Below are 17,854 nucleotides of genomic sequence, written 5' to 3'. Positions count from 1 at the left end.
TTCCCCATGCTATACAGTAGGTTCTCATTAGTTACCTATTTTATACATAGTAGTGTATATGTCAATCCCAGTCTCCCAATTCATCCCACCTCCCCTCCTCCTTGGTATCCATACATTTGTTCTCTATGTCTGTGTCTCTATTTCTGCTTTGCAAATAAGACCATCTATATCATTTTTCTAGATTCCACATATATGCGTTAATATATGATATCCCTCCTGTTTTTAAAAAAAACAGGTCAAAACTTCCGGCTTGCATTGGGCTTGTGGTCAATTAAAATCCTGGATTACCCACATACTATGCTGGGAAGCTTGGTCTCTCCCATTCTGTATCTTTATATTTTTTGTAACTAGATGCAAGAGTTTCCATTTTTCCTTACAAAGTATATCTTTTCAAAATTTGAGTTAAATTACCTTCCAGCTTTGTGTTATAGACACATTTGATAAAGTTGCTTTTTACATCTTTGTCTAAATCTTTGGTAATAAAGTTGAGTAGGTCATGGTCAAGGACAGAGCGTTCTGGCAAACCTCTAGAGCCCTTTCATCAGGTTGATTTGAACATTAATAAGCTCCAGCAATCTAAGAATGTTTAATAATCCAGTCTAAACTCCCCCCATTTTGTTTACAAGGACATCATAAGATGTCTGTCAGAAGTTTTGCTGAAATCTGGGTACAGTATGCCATTAGCATTCTCTTAGCCTATTTTATAAGCATACAAAATAAAGGATGAGGATGGCTTGTGCACCAGTCAGGGTGTAACTGCGTAAACAGAAACAACTTAAAGCATATCTAGCCAAGGGAATTTAATGCAGGGAATAAATTAATTACACAGGTCATGAAGAACTGGGATACCAGAACAGGAGGTCGTGAGGTAACCCAGGGATTAGCAACAGCAGGAAGGCACAGTAGGGACAAATGGTGGAAGGAGCGTTACGAAGCCCAGGGGCTAGGTCCCTGGTGGAAGATAGACCTGTGGTGGGCCAATCTGGAGGGAGCTGGATACATGGACGAGATGATGCCTTTGCTTACTCCCACCCCTTCCTTACACATCCCAGCCTCTCTCTTCCTCCCATCCCCTAATCTTCTGCCAGTGTCTCCCACTGGCTGAACCCAGCTAGAAATCAGGGGACACAGGAACCCAGGAAAGGCAGTCTGCAGCCACCTGGGATATAAGCCAGCATACAGGGTACAGAGATTCTGGGGAAGCACATTAGACAATAACTTTGGGGGGTGGGGGGAGACTTCAATAATTCCCAGTTTTCATCTTCTTTTCTATGAGTTCAAACATGATTAAAAATAATTTTCAAAAGTTTCTAGGAGGGGGCTTCCCTGGTGGCGCAGTGGTTAGGAATCTGCCTGCCAATGCAGGGGACATGGGTTCGAGCCCTGGTCTGGGAAGATCCCACATGCCGTGGAGCAACTAAGCCCGTGAGCCACAACTACTGAGCCTGCGCGTCTGGAGCCTGTGCTCCATAACGGGAGAGGCCGTGACAGTGAGAGGCCCGCGCACCGTGATGAAGAGTGGCCTCCACTCGCCACAACTGGAGAAAGCCCTCGCACAGAAACAAAGACCCAACACAGCCAAAAATAAATAAATACATTAAAAAAAAAAAAAGTTTCTAGGAGGGCTTCCCTGGTGGCGCAGTGGTTGAGAGTCCGCCTGCCGATGCAGGGGACCACGGGTTTGTGCTCCAGTCCGGGAAGATCCCACATGCCGCGGAGCGGCTGGGCCCGTGAGCCACGGCCGCTGAGCCTGTGCGTCCGGAGCCTGTGCTCCGCAACGGGAGAGGCCACAACAGTGAGAGGCCCGCATACCGCAAAAAAAAAAAAAAAGTGTCTAGGAATTAATAGTCTGTATTTTTCACATGACATAAACAGAGCCCAGGAACAGCTATGGATGTAGTAACTCTTAGAAGATGCCATCACTCTGAGATGTGAACAAATTTTATATTGAGAGGCAGTTTCAAAAGGCAGGGATTATAGAGAGATTGTCTATGACAACAGACTGACTCTGCCACCAATTAAGTTCCTTTTCTCTAAACCGTTCTGTGCCTGTTTCTCAATCTACAGAATGTGGATGTTAACATAGTACTTGCCTTAGGAATACTGTGAGGTTCAATGAATTGCACATGTATAGTACTTAAAATAGTGTCTAGCACAGAGCAAGAATAATGTATTGTGACAGCCATCCCTTTGGGGCTTAATGTCATGTAGGATAAATGCTGGCTATTATTATTAGTAGTAATATTCGTACTGTCTCATTAACAGCACATCATAGCCCTGGTAGACTAACTGCTTTGCTCCAGTTTTTCATTCTAGGGTTGAATGATTCTATATCCACGGGGAAAACCATATACAACAAAATTAGATTCAGAAAGATCTTAAATCAATTATCTTTCAAGAAGCAACTCTTATTAAAGATATAATCAAGCTCAGTTCTACTTTTGGGTACAAGCATTATCTACTCACATCTACTTTTGGGTCCATATATCAACACTTTAGTGGGACCTAGGAAAGCACACACAAACTACATTATGTACATATGCATGGAGGGCACACAGAGAAGCACACAGTGGACACAAAAGAACATAAATCAATGTGAACTCAAGTGAATAAAACTGCACTGTGGGAAGCACAGAATTAATGTCTGTTATTAATTAGCCAACTTGCCCTTTGTAGAGAGAGGGTTGGTTGTTAATCAGGCCTTGAAACAGAACATGCTTTAGTAAATGACAATTTATTCTTCTGTTATTATTTTAAATTGAACAATAATCTTCTTTAAAAGTGAGAATGGGGGCTTCCCTGGTGGCGCAGTGGTTGAGAGTCCGCCTGCCGATTCAGGGGACACGGGTTCGTGCCCCGGTCCGGGAAGATCCCACATGCCGTGGAGCGGCTGGGCCCGTGAGCCATGGCCGCTGAGACTGTGCGTCCGGAGCCTGTGCTCCGCAACGGGAGAGGCCACAACAGTGAGAGGCCCGTGTACCACAAAAAAAAAAAAAAGTGAGAATGGAAAATCATGTGCAGGACACCTTCTGGATGGAATTCCCATGGCTGTATTCAAAGAAGTTAAAATGTTAATGTTTTCAATCAAATGCTGGGCATAAATATTTGATATATATCGTCTATTTCCTCAGGAGCTACTCTATTTTTTTTTTTTTTCTGCGGTACGCGGGCCTCGCACTGCTGTGGCCTCTCCCGTTGCGGAGCACAGGCTCCGGACGCGCAGGCTCAGCGGCCATGGCCCACGGGCCCAGCCGCTCCGCGGCATGTGGGATCCTCCCGGACCGGGGCACGAACCCGTGTCCCCTGCATCGGCAGGCCGACTCTCAACCACTGCGTCACCAGGGAAGCCCCTATTTTTAATAACTGTAACTTCCGGGGGCAGGGGCACAAAATGTATCCTGTTCACCTTTGTATTCTCCTCCAAGAATATCCTAGTAAAAAAATGAAGACATTCAACAGATAATTGTGTTGAATTGAACGGTTCATTAATTCCGAGGTAAATGATGAATCTAAAATGCATTCTGATTAATACCAGGAAAGAGTTAACGAGTCTATAAAAAACAATGCTAATTATGACCATGCTGCTGTTTGGCCTAGACCAGTGATCACACTGTCCTTAGTTACGGTTCCCAGGAGCACCAGTGAAAATTAATCACCAATATTTTAACTTTACCTCTGACAACCGAAACCACACAGAAGTTTCTTACTGTTTCGCGTAGTCAGAGTGGCCTGATAGTGATGTGCTAGAAGAAATGTAACTCATTCCCAAAAGAAAAACAAAAATCATTATGTTGAAACCCAGATCCTTTGGATGTACACATGGGACAGACATATAAAAAACTATTCTCTTCAAATTGGTTGCAAAGGAAAAAAAAATCAATAAAGATACTGAAGGGATGAGATAAAATGGAGGGATTATTTTTTGTGTCCCTGAGTTCAGGGAGGCTGTCATTATCAGTTCAGGTATGAACACACCTTAGGTTCAGGGTTTGTTATTGGGTAGTGGCTTTAAACACACAATAAATCTGTGCGGCACCAAGCTTTTACCTCCTTAAAGACATTTAAAAATGTATTCCTTTCTACAAATGTTAAGATACTGATTCATTTCTTTAATGTGTCCTGCTTTAAAAGACTGAGTGAAATGGCCAGTGAAAAATAATCAATCGTGCACTAGATGAGAAGTAATACCACAGAAGAAGATGCTCTTAACTGGTACAAAGAAATGGGTAAGTAGTTCCAAATGTACCATATTATTTCACTCTTAATTATATTTTGTCTTTCATTGTCTGTTATAAAGGAGCCAGCTAGATTAAAAACAAGGCAGTATGGAAACAGACCCACTGACACTAATCAAGAAGTTTCCATTTCTAAATTTCTGCTTTTTAGACAAAACAAATGTTTTGCAGCCAAGGTATATTTACAATCATTTTGTACTGGCTTATTATCTGCCATAACAGTGTAGACATAACCCTAGGATGGCATTTCGCGGTGTTTTTCCAAGATGTGCATGTCTCCCATAATTAAATAGAACCAGAATGTTTTTGCCATAAAAATATACTGGTTAATGGTTTCAGAGAATAAAGAATAGCATCACTGCTAAGATAATTCAATTTTCTTTATTATAAAAGATAACTGGTCACAGAACAGTGGTCTAAGTGTCTCTCAGTACCAAAATCTGTGCATATTAAGTAGCTTACTGTTTGGTTTGCTGAAACAATTAGGCCAGGTGAAATGGTGGTTTAAATGTTTATTCACTATTTCTTCAGAAACTATACCATTTCTGAAGACACTAGATGGGGTGGGGATAGCCTTTGCTCCAAAAGGCCATTTACTGAAGTCTCCCCGAAAGGTGTTGAAGGAAGTCATTAGGTGCATTCCTATATTTCAGTTCCTACAAAAGGAAGTTGGTGCAATTGGAAATAAAATGAAAAGTTTTAGAATAGGAGTTTTCTAAAAATGACTTGCAACTCAGCACAAAAAGGAAAGAAACATACCACTTTCAAACAAAAGGCCCCCTCTAATATATCGTTAAGTGTTAGAATTCAATTTTACGATAAGAGTGCAGGTGAAGCTGAGAACTTGGGAGCTACATGTTGAGGTTCTAGGCTTCAGGGGGTTACCGTAGGGTGAAAGGATAATGCACATCAATGATATGAGGACACAACAGAACACCTGAATGGAGTCATACCTCAATCAAATACCACCTATAATTGGTAGTGGGGGGGTGGGATTTCCTACTTTTTTCAATATAGTATAGAATTTCTGTAATTTTAACATAACTCATCTTTTCTTAAAGTGAGCCATAATTTTCCATAAGATTTAATTTTTATAGGTACTAGAATAAATTCATCTTTACCTACCCATTTGACTATAATTATAAGGGTTTTTTGCAAATTAGAACGCAAGGAAAAACTAGGGTGTTGAGGTCTCTGAAAATGTCTTCATCCTTTTTTTAATAAATAGGGTTAATGACAACCTTTCCAATTCCCTTGGACCCACCATATCTACAATCTTGCTTTTTATACATGTGAAGAGTATGTCTAGAGAGATCCAGCATTCTCTTTCTTCAACTTCACCGTAACGGATTATCAGTTTTACGAATTGAGATAAAGAAGAAAAGTACAACATAGACAAATCCAGCAATCTTGGGGTGACCGTTTTTTACCTTTCTTTCTTCTGTGCTCAGAGGAACATGGGTTTCTGCTTTCCACACTCAACTGTTTACCTAGCTGGCAATCCCCTCGTGTTGACTCTTTCAGTACTGGATTTCTTCAGTTATCCCTTCCCCTTCAGCATCTTTCATCTCTGCTTTTCTACTTGTGGGGCCCCCTCTCGGTTCACAAACATCCAGGTTTCCTGAAGTTGGGCTCCAAGATCAGGGTAAACTGAAAGCCGTTCTTTCCCCACACTCGGGTTCAGAGCTGGAGTTGTCTCGGAATCCCCTTTGCTTTACCTCTCACATTGACTCGATCACCAAATCCACCTGAATCCCCTGCAGCCTCCCATGCCCACTGCCAGCTCCCCCGATGCTGGTTCTTGTCTTCCCACACCCAGACGTCCACAGAGGCTTTCCGCTCTGTTCTACACAGCTGCCAAGTGAGTCTCTCCAAGCGCTGCTCTCACCCCTGTACACCCCTGCTCCAAATTTTCAACTGCCCTTCATTATTTTCAAGTACAAATTTCTCTGCTTTACACTAAACACCCTCCCAATTCTGACTTGCAGCTACACTCTACCTTCACCTTCCATATACCTCCTAGCACAGCCCTCCCCTCTGCCCAGCTGATTTACTTGTCATCTACCTATTTCATGTTTGCCTGCCTTTATCTCTTTGCTCTATCTCCCCCATCTCTCCATTTAATTATGCATAAATCACAGTCTCTACTGTGTTTGGATGGTTAGGTATAAAGGGGTGGGGACAAGTGTAAATGGATGTTGGCAATGACTGTTGGACTCAGAGTCGGGGCTCAGTAGGGAAAGGAGAGGACGGTGACATTTGTACAGCAAACACCTCTAAGGGGGCAGCCATTTATCAGCTCTGACCAATTGTTCTCATGCAGAAAGGCTGGTCCAGTGTCTCCAGATCCTCTACATTCTCAAGAGAGGTCAGAGTACGCATTTATTTGAAATCTATAATTTTAAAATATTAGCCACTAATTCAAATGTAAGATATAATGCAGGTCAACAAATTGTGGGCCAAAGAAAGCATCTCTTAACAAAATTGGATGTGGCCCAAAGGATGCTAGTTTCAACCTCTGTTCCTCAACAACTCCTTCATCAAGAACCATCTTTCTTCACGCTCTCTCCCCTGTGCTGGGTCCCCAGAGCACTCCAGTTGATATTAATTTCTCCGTTTCCTGGTTTTACACGTTCACTTTGGTATCACTCAAGTTGAACTTCCTCATTTCATTGCATGCTTTCCGGTGAAACCACTTGCACCATTAATTTATTTCTTATCCCTTAACTTTTTATATTTTATCTCTTTGCAACTGGAGAATAAGTTCCTGGAGAACAGGAGGCATACACTGTAATTTCCTACAGTCCTCACCGTATCTTCCAAAGTATATTCACAAACAGGCACTCACTTATTTAAGGGTGTAGGATGTATCTTGGCAGTTTCAAAAGTAGAATCACTTTTAAAAAAGGAAATATCAGCTCCATTTCTTTGACAGCAGTCTTGAACAATCTGTCATTTTATTCAGCCATACACATGTGTGTAGGAGTAGGCTATCTTCCACAGAGACTTCTATAACATGCAAACTCCTATAACAAGTAACTTGCACAGTCTTTTACATTCATCTAAAACAAGGTGACAGAATAGCACAGTGCTGAAGAGCCCAGGCTGTGGAGAGACTGACTGGGTTTCTACAGAGGCTCTAATATTTCCTGTTCACATGACCTCAGGCAAGTCAAAAAACCTCTCTGTCCTTTTGTTTCTTACTGTGGAAAAGAGGAATGATAATAGTACTTACCTCAAAGGACAGATGTGAGAATTCAATGAGTACATATAAAGTACCTAGAAAAGTGCCTAGCACACAGTAGATAATAAATGTCGGTCATTATTATCTTACGTTAGATAATAAAACTTACTTGCAGATAAAAAAATTAGAAGTAAAACAAATAGTAATATTTTTAGGCTTATGCTCCAGCCTTTCATGGCACACCAAACACCAAAACTGGATCTCGAGGTAAGGTCTTCCTATACCACTGATCTCAGAAGAAGGCTCACAGGTTATCGCAATGTACACCCATATGCAGGTAGCTTGAACAACCTCGCTGTTAATAGCACGGAGTAGGCCCTCAGAAACTACTGTTTGTTAGAATAAATGAATAAACTGCTCCACTTGCTGTACTAGGCAATATTAGTAACAGGTATCTTTAAGTGTAGAATTTTCTTTACTAAAATGTACAGATAAAGATGTTTCTGTGTGCTCTCCAACTACAGCAATTATAATACACAATGATCTCCAGGAGGATGCTTTGCTATTCTTTATGTGACCTGACCTAATTAATTTCAAAAGGAAAGGAAACACAATACATTATATAGTACCTGTGCCAATTAACTGATTAACTGAACAGTATGAATCTCATGGAGGTTAAAACATAAAGGACTGTATTTTTTACAATTCCCTGACCTCAGCAGCACAATGTCAAATCTCCCTTCCTAGCTGGAGTAGGTTCCTGAAAAATACCTGGAATGGATTCCAGAATTTTCAGGTCACTTTCAACTATTAAAAATCCACCCAATTTAAAATGTCAATCAAATGCCTGAAGCAGACCCTTCCACCAGAGCATCTCCTGGCTTGGGGTGCTGGGAAATGGGGAGCGCTCCTTGCAATGCCCAAACTGAGAGCACAGGCCAATCTAAGTCTCCTTCTTTCTGCCGCCAGCCTCCTCCAGTTTTCTTTTTGCCTGCTGAAGTGGGTGTAGGGCACAGCAATAAATATATGCCTACAATATTTCTTGCTTCTCTCCAAGAGAAGAGTTTTCTTGCAAGCAACAAACCCTGTCTTTGGGAAGGCTCCTCATTCACTCCTTCTCCCATGTCCACCCACCAGAATGGAGCTGGGAAGGGTGAATGGTTAGTTCTGGGGCTGGTTCCTGGACCTTCCTTCACAAGACATATAGCCTCTGGTTGAGAGGACAGAGGAAGGAATGGTGCAGGTAAAACCAACTGTGCATGGTTATGTCTTTGTCTGTTCCTGCTAACTCCCATAAGACCGAATGACCTTGACAGAGATACCAAGGACAGAGACAACTTACAAAATATTTAACAGGCAGGGGTGCTAAGCAATCAGAAGGGATGTGGTCTCAGGGGTAGAACAGGGTGCTGCAGGCCCCTTGCTGTGCTGTCCAGTCGCTAGAAGGATAGGGGAGACCTGGGATGCTGGCAGAGTTACTGCAAAGGTACTCAAGGGGTAGGGTCCCAGTCTTTTTACCAACAATAGGAAGTATTCTGTATTTTAGTACCGGGACAGCTGTCCTGGTGCAAACAAGCTGAACATCACTCCTGTTTGTGGGAGTTCCTCAGAGTGTCCTCAAGTGAGAGATGGGATGGTCCCAGGCCTGCCCTCTCCCCACGACCATTCCGTGGCCTCTTGCCTGATCAAGCCGAACTACTTTCTACTTGTTCACTTGGCCCCTGGAAAACTCATGCATCTTTGCAATGCCAAGACAGTGTGTCAGGCTATTCTAAGTCTCTCCCTGCTGCTGACTTCCTCCAGTTCTCTTTTGGCCTGGTCAGAGAGGTGAAGGGCACCACAGTAACTCAACGTCTAAAACATTGCTGGCTTCTCGCCAAAACATGAGAAGACACTTCTGGCAGTATGACCCCTAGTCTTTAACAGGGGTTCTCTCAGAGCTGTCTTCACTCTGCTTGGCAGAGGCCAGGGGTGAAGAAGGGAAAGCACTGCCTGCTTTCCTCCACAGGACAAGGAGAAAAGCCACAATATTCCAGATGACTGTCAATCCCATGATAGCCCCACCCATGGGGTTAGGGTGGGGAAACCCTTGGAGTGGTAAAGGGATGACAGCTGGATAAGGCTGTCTCTTTATAAATCCCAAGAGGAGAATCTAGCCCAAACTGAAGGTAGCTTGTTGACGGCTTTCCCTTTAGAATGTGTAAATTTAAAGCTGTCCCTTAGGATATCAGACAATGGCATCAATTCTGGGCCACAGGAGAAATCCTCCTCAATATCCTATCATACTTATTTAAAGAGGTACCCCAAATAATTAAATATTATACTCTGTTCAAGAAAAAATGAACATCAAATACACAACGAATAAAAAATAACTGAGGAAGCATATTTCTACCGGTGATTATTTAGAGATGCTGATTAATCCATTGTGCACATATTTATGTTTAATTATAAACTGGGAAGGCTTTAGGATGTTATTCTAAAACACACTCTATTAGCATTATGGCATCATATTCATGTGGTGCAAATAATAATGTGAGAAGATTTTCTTGGTAAATTATTTTTTACCAACCCTGTTCCATCAAAAGCATATTATTTTTACTTGGATGTTATAAGAAACTAAGTCTGAGTATAAGCTGATTTGCTATAATTGGAATAGGCTTATTGCAGTCATTTTACCCCTTTAAATTATGATACCAACATTGAAACATCTGTTAAACCATAGCATCTGTTTTATATTTGGGATGCATCCTTACAAATTTGAAGAGTGTTCTTTTTAATGAGCTCTGATTTAATGGGGAATCCATTTTTTTGTGACTGTTATGCCAAAGAAAGAAAACGAGAAGACAGATTCATTGCTCTAGCACCCCGCCCACGGCAAAGCACCTCTAAGGTCCATACATTTCTAATACAAAACTATTTAATAAACAAATATTCACACTGAAAGCTAGTGTGTTTTATAAATCAGTGTTGTTTAATATTTAAAAGACCATATGGATATGTCTGTATATATGTACATACCCCACCCCCCTGGAAAGGCAGAAAGGGCCATATTCATCTTATTTAAGAAAAATAATCACTTCTTTCAAATAAATTATCTTGACAATCTATATAGTCTTAAAGATACTGGACAAATTTATGGCCTCATAGTCTCCCTGTTTACTAAGACACTTTTACAACTCTAAAGGCAGACTCATTGCCAGATCTTTATTATTTTAGTTCTATCAGAAATAGTACTTTGCCACTGACTTACCCAGTTCTTTTAAAAACTATTCCCTGGGGCATTCCTAATTTTTCTAGTCATTCGTAGCCCTCTACTTGAGTCTGAATTTCTCTTATACAAGAAGCATGTCAGCTTCATGTCAGACAAAAATGGATTAATTTGTCCCACTATTTACATACTTTACTGTTTCAGGCCTTTTTATTTTTATATTCCTAATTTGTATCTGGCTGGACTTTAAAAGCTTAATTTAAAGATATTTAGGGGGAATTCCCTGACGGTCCAGTGGTTAGGACTCAGCACTTTCACTGCTGGGGACCGGGTTCGATCCCTGGTTGAGGAACTAAGATCTCGCAAGCCACGAGGTGCGGCCAAAAAAATAAAATAAAACTTAAAAAAAAAATAAAGATATTTAAAACTGCTAAATTTTTATGATACAAGCTACCATAAAATTTAGAAAATGACAGGTTGTTTCATTAAGTTCAATAAACTCAAGGAATTTATAAAAGAACCGTATCACAAAAAAAACTCAGAAGGAACTCATTGGAAGGAAGACAGAAAAAAGAGAAAAGGAAGTTTAATATAGAGATTTTGGGTCATTCATTTTGTACCTCCTAATTTGTCTCACCAAAAGAGAAAACTGCTACAACAGTGTCCAGGCGCTAAAGCCATTTCTTGCACAAGTCCCCATAGGGCAGATCGGTCCAGCTTGGCAGAGGAAGCCTTGTTGCCACCCATCCCAGCAATGACCACTCCCAGCATCTTCTCCCCACCACCGTCCCACGCCAAGTGAGGGCTCTGTTCTTCTTAGGCTTTACAAAAGCATCTTTTCTACTTTGCCAAAGGAGTAGTAGCATTTTATACTCACATCACATCAAATGTACAACTGATAGATGCTATAAAACCAGACTTAGAACACATCCTTTGAGTTCTTCACTGAAAACAACCCCCAAATTAAAACACCAACCACCTAGTTTAAGGGTAGTGCTTTCTAGGGATTTATAGATATCACAAGAGAATCAGAGAAGAGGAAAATGACGTAGGCCATTCTTCTCGGTTTAGGATGTACTTACTTAACCAATCTGAGAGAGACAAAACCTGACCTTATTTTAAAATACTACCTGTGAAAAAGATTTTGCAATTTCCTCGGGTAACCTTTTTCAATGCTTAATGACTTTTCGTAGCAAAAGTCCACTTCCTTAAATTAAAGGTTAACCCTCTCACTGTTGAAAATTAGATACAACACACTTTATGGTCACAGGTGAGATGGTACAGTTTAGGGAACACAGTTATGATTAACTTTTTTGTGACTTCGACCACTGCAGATCTTATCACAACATATTCTTAGAACTTGCCTCTGCCAGTTGAAAGAGTGCAGACTTCCCACAGCGTTTTACAGGTTCAGCACCGCCCAACTGTGAAGTGTTCGAAGAAATCTATATTGAAAACAATTCACATAAGGAATATTAATTGTGATATCAGAATTTTCACTCCCCATTCACACACATTCAGGAACTTCCCTTAGTTTAATGAGAACGTCATTGCTCCCAAGTACCAAATAACTTTAAATGTGTTATGCTTGGGATTATAATTTTGAAACCAATTTTAGTAAATAGCCTCAAAAAACAAAAAAACAGGAGTGGCTTGGGTGGCTGTTGGATGACAAGAGTATTATTATCTTGAGAATTCCAGGCCCTAAATTTAACTCTACAACCTTAAAACAAATTATGCATTTCCATTTCCATATAAATACCAACTCAGCAACTTGCCACATAGAAAAGAGATTTAATGTCATTTTATATTTCCTAAAAAGCAATTAGTTAATTTTTTGTTGAAATATATTTGGAATCACTGTGAAAAGACAGCCAACAAGACAGTCAACAAATTTTGTTTTGAGAATCCAATATAAATGTGCTAGGCAATATGACAAGAGCTGCTGAAGCTAAAAGTTTTACATAAAACACTGGCACTGGCTCTGAGAGTATGCTCTAAAGTACACAAAGATTGACAGTCAAGACCACAAATCTCAAGAAGCCATACAGTTAAGACCTAAGTTGTAGCACGTCGACATACACACAACATGACATTGTGACTGCATCCTCTTCTGCAAATTTGGTGCAACAGCAGCCAGGCACTAATAACAATGAACAGCACTGTCCTTTCTCGTTTTTATATGAAAACTTAATTTTCAATTTCTAGCTTAACTCCATAAAGAATGGAGAAGGGCATATATTCTTTTTTTTTTTTTTTGGCAGTACGCGGGCCTCTCACTGTTGTGGCCTCTCTCGTTATGGAGCACAGGCTCCGGACGCGCAGGCTCAGCGGCCATGGCTCACGGGCCCAGCTGCTCCGCGGCATGTGGGATCTTCCCGGACCGGGGCACGAACCCGCGTCCCCTGCATCAGCAGGCGGACTCTCAACCACTGCGCCACCAGGGAAGCCCAGGGCATACATTCTTAAAGATCTTTACAAAGTATTCTTCTCCTAGAGAAGTTCTATCATCATTAGAGCAGCTAGCTATGGACTAAGCTTTTAATATTCTTCGTGATTCTGAATTCTTTCTCAGTTTAAGACAGAGGTATTTCCCAGTTCAGTTTAGGAGACAAACCTACCTTGTGTCTATACCCTTACAGGTGACCCCAAGACCCCCAGGGAATTCTATGGAGCTGTCAGCCCCAGAAGAGACTGGGGACTTACTGCTAGAGAAAATTCTCCCTAGAACACCTGCTGAATAAGAGCCAATATTTAATAAGCTACCTGGGCCACTCAGAAGGGACTAGTTTAAGAAAGTTTTAAGGAATTTTTCTTCCTGGGTACTATCATTTTTCAAAGAGTCCTTTCCTATTTATCCCAATCACTTACTTTTTCTTTAGAAGAGCAACTTAGGGGCTGAATCTTTTTGAAGATTTTCCTCTAGCTGAATTTCCTCAGATATATGCCATTTCTCTTTTTCTTAGACAAGGTGAATTCAATTACTAACCTTACCACTAGACTAAGAGAAACAAACACATTTAATATAATCACTGACTCTAGTGACTTGGGGGAAAGAAGTACTGAACATCAATGCCAGTCCCATGAACCAAGGTTGTATAATAGAAAGGACATGGCTTTTGTGTCAGACAAACATGCCTTCATTACTTCTTGCTGTGTGGACTTAAGCAAATAATTAAGACCTCATCTTCACCTTCAAAATAGAAACAATACCTGCCCCATATTAATTACTTCTGTGAAGATTAGGTGTTATGTGAGTGAAGAGTTCGGCACAGTGCTCAGCCCACATTATGCTCTCAATAAACAGTACAATTATTAGTAATAAGGATTTATCATTGTTAACACTAATAAATAAACTCTTTTAGGACACTTCCAAAAATTAGTTACAGACTAAAATTAGAACAGAATTAAAAATTGCAATGTCAGAGGAGAATTATTAAATTTAATAATCTATAAAATACTAAATTTGTCACATAATCATACGATACCCTCAAGAGAACAACAAGCTGGGTGATGCTCCCCTACACAGCCTGACAGTTTTCTAGCTCTTCCACTGGCTCCCTCTGCTGTCGCTTTTGCTGCTGTAGGTTTATGTTCCCGACGCTGTGTGTGTGTGTGTGTGTGTGTGTGCGCGCGCGCGCCACGAAGCCTGTCAAATGCCTGCACGGCAAACCCAGAGGCTCAGCGTCGAACTTCTGACCGCTCGGATGTATTACCTGCCAGCTGAGTTAATGCACAGCTGTTAGAGTCGAGGCTTGAGAATGGTTCCTTGCCTTGCAAAAGAAACCATCACCTAATGTTTAGTAAGAACTATTTTCCTCATCACTTATGGGAGGATTTTTACCTATTTGTAGGTACAGGGCAGTATTTTAAATGCTCAAGGTTGCTGGAAGCCTTATTTTCAAAGGATGTTGGGGGAGAGTCAACATATTTTAGCAGTCCAACGTTTCTAGAATCACCTAACAATAAAATTTTCATAGAACAACTTAGCATTAAGATATAGTTTCTAAAAATGTCTTTTGGCTTCTTAATTGGGGGCAGGGGGTTGAATACATGTTAATGTCTGCAGCACTGGGCATAGCTGACCTGTCTATTGAGAGTTTCCTCTGGATTTCCAATACTGCAGAGTCCTTGTTTTCCTCCTACCTCTCAGGCCACTCCTTGCTGTTCTTTGTTGGCTCTCCTTTCTATAGAGAGCACTTAAATGTTTTCCCTCAGGGTTTTGTCTTAGGGCCCCCACTCTTTTTCTTTACACATTTTCTCTCAGTAATCTCATGTAATCTCTCAGTAATCTCTGATGGCTTCTAATATAAGCATAGCTTGTGTAATGCCAATTTGTCATATCATTGTTCATTTCCCTGTTTTTTTTTTCTATTTAAGAGACATACACATCCTTTCAAGTAAGAATAATGTAGCTAATACATGTTTTTCAATGACAGGTCAGCTAGTGGTGGAAAGTGTGTGCTATGCTACCCTCCTGGGTAGGGGGCAGTAGTAGGCCATACTGTACAGTATGTTCATGGCTATGCTTTTTACTTTCCTCAAGTTGGATGGTGCTTGCTAATCTGTTAACTCCACTGTAGTCTCTCCTCTGCCTATTATGGAATGTTCTGATAAACAGGGTGGGTGTTAAAAGTATGTGATGTTCAGCAAAAGCGCCAAGAAAAATTATCACCCTGGGTGTTAAAACTGTTAATTTTATAGCTGACTGAGGTAGGGGCGCACACCAAGGAAAGAGGTGGTAAAGATCAAAAGCAAATTAGCTGGGAGGCTTTTGCAATTATGAGGGGTATCATAAACACTGTAGCCTGGGAGGAAATGACTAACAATTGTTGAGTGAATAAATGAATCAGAGAACAAATGAACAATATGAGATGATTGGTCTTCCTTACCTTAAGAGAAATATTAACACTTCCAATAAACCATGTAAGACTTTCACACTGATGAGCTGCAGTGTGAGTATATGGAGTCTGTGTTGAGTGTAATATTCCGTAACATATTGGGCATTCCATCATGAAAATGAATGCTTTAAATGTGCACCTATTGCTTATATCCAATTGTGACGATACCTTGGTGAGATTACGGTTGTATTTATATTGGCAAAGTAAAAGCCTTCTAAGGAAAGTTTTAATGTTCAAATCTATTTGTCTAAATTGTCCAGATTAGCTCCCTGTCTTCAAAGTAAATATGCAATTTTTCAACGCAAAGATGTACTCTAGGTGTAAGAGTCAGCCACACAGCAGAGAAGAGGATATGTGGACCAGGCAAGGCTTCCAGACTTGTTAAATAACGGAAGACAACAGCTCCCTTCTGGCATTACATTTGGTCATTAGTCTTCAGTAAACGAGATCTAAACAGTGACAGGTGTGTCACTCTACCTGTAAACAACAAAAAATGCAGACAGGAAACTCACTTTGACCAACTTAATGGATCAGAGCCTGGAAACAGACTGATGGCTCTTCAGAAGGGCCAAGTTGAATCTAGATGAATTATGAGCATCAGTACAGAATGGGAGACAGGCTGAAATGCGAGGAAAACAGGCTCTGCACTCTATATTTCTTTCTAGATCTTGTAAAGCAGATGTATCTTTCTCCCTTTAAACATAAACATTTATGAGGAACCTACAAACAAAATGTTCTTTATTCAATTTCATGGTTCCATGCAGGTTACTTCAATGGGTTTTAAAACTATCAGATTTGGTTAAGAAGGAAAGATATCCTTCTCAGCTTGCGACACGGAGACCCAAGACATAAAAGAAAAAATATTTTCATCTTAAAGAAATGCCCAGGGCTAACTGTTTTTTTAAAAAGTGCGTTTCTAGGATAATTGTATTACACGATAAATGACCAATAGCTAATGTCTTCCTAGAGTTATGAACACTTGTAAATGAAATTAACGCGAATGGTCTCTAAGAATTTTGCAAGCCTGATCTTAAAGTGATATTACAAAGCTAAACATTTTTAAAGAGTAAATTGTTTCCTAAATTATACAAACACCTACTTTTCTCTAAGTGCACATAATAGGACTGAGAATCCCTCTGAAAAGGGATGAGGGGTATAAAGTGGCCCATTGGGTAAATTTCTATTATCTGCCCATTCCTTCCTCACTGAACCCTTTCCCTGTAAGTTCCAAGAGATACCAGAAAGTGCCTTACCAATGCTGATTTAATAACCTGTGGTAAAAATTGCAAACCACAGAGCAGTGATCTCAAACTGCGGTTCCCTAATAGGAAACTTGTTGAAAGTGCAAATTCTCAGGCCCCACTGCAGACTTAATAAGAAACTTTGGGGGTGGGGTTCAGCAATCTGTGTTTGAAGAAGCCTTTGAGGTGACTCTGGTGTATTTTAAAGTTTGAGAATCTCTGCTATAGACTAATTAGAACAAGAATTTCAAGAGTCTTTGTGTTTTCTCAAAGGTGATGGGTGTTTTATGAAATAATTATAAGAGTTTTAGGGATACAATCACAGTAATTATAGGCTATTCTATTTCTACTGCAATAGATATGCTCATAGCAGATTGTAGTAGATAATTTTACTAGTTCATCTAGTTAGCTATTGTTTAGATTTGAATAAACCAGCCCAGTACTGGGCTGACAATATGGTCAGATCATAACATGAAAGAGACTGAAACTTCTCTTGAGTCAGCTGAGGAAAGTGACTGGAGAGCACAAATATCCTTAAAGAACCATATACTATACTTTTCTTGTATAATCACATATAACATTTACAAATAAACAACTAAGTATGTAATAATTTAATTTGCTTAGGAATTGTAAGGGCTCTTAATTGTCAACCTATGCAAAATATAACTAGGAAAAATAATATACGGAGTTGAGAAGGGGAACTGTATTTGATTCTAGGGCAGAACATTTTATTTTGGTTTCTCCATCATGCATGTCTTCCTCTGTTAATGATGCCAGAAACAACTCATAGTAAGTTTTCAAATTAATTTTTTTAAAGCTTCCTCAAATCTTATAAGTGCACAGTCAAAAACCCTCAGAAGACAAGTGCCATTGAGGAGAGGAGTAACATCTGGAAATGTCTCCCTACACAACTCCTAAGTAAGAAGAGGTTCTTCCCCAGAAAAAAACTTTCTTTTGGAGGAGTGAGTGTACTGAGCAGTAAGAACAAATTCATTTAAGAGAGGTATGGGATCTTACTCTCCAGAATCACAGGACAGTGGCTGTTACACTATCAAACTGGTTCCTCAGAGCTGCCCAGGGCTTTA

At 40.4% G+C, this 17,854-nt stretch overlaps 1 protein-coding gene across 10 annotated transcripts in view; it reads right to left on the bottom strand.

The window, feature by feature from the left end:
- BBX (BBX high mobility group box domain containing) overlaps nt 1-17,854 on the bottom strand; it is a 282,463-nt gene that overhangs the window by 40,718 nt on the left and 223,891 nt on the right. For all 10 annotated transcript variants that reach the window (XM_089910519.1, XM_089910520.1, XM_022595745.3 and 7 more), the window contains one exon: nt 11,992-12,072. In XM_089910519.1, the coding sequence (XP_089766645.1) occupies nt 11,992-12,072 (81 nt within the window). The remainder of the gene's footprint in view (nt 1-11,991; nt 12,073-17,854) is intronic.

This window comes from Delphinapterus leucas, chromosome 4 (genome assembly GCF_059928025.1).
Source record: "Delphinapterus leucas isolate spDelLeu-1000000601 "Yukka" chromosome 4, BTC_Dleu_Yukka2, whole genome shotgun sequence".
Taxonomy (NCBI): Eukaryota; Metazoa; Chordata; class Mammalia; order Artiodactyla; family Monodontidae; genus Delphinapterus; species Delphinapterus leucas.
The sequence above is the reverse complement of the archived record's forward strand: the minus strand, read 5'-3'. Positions and strand labels throughout refer to the sequence as shown.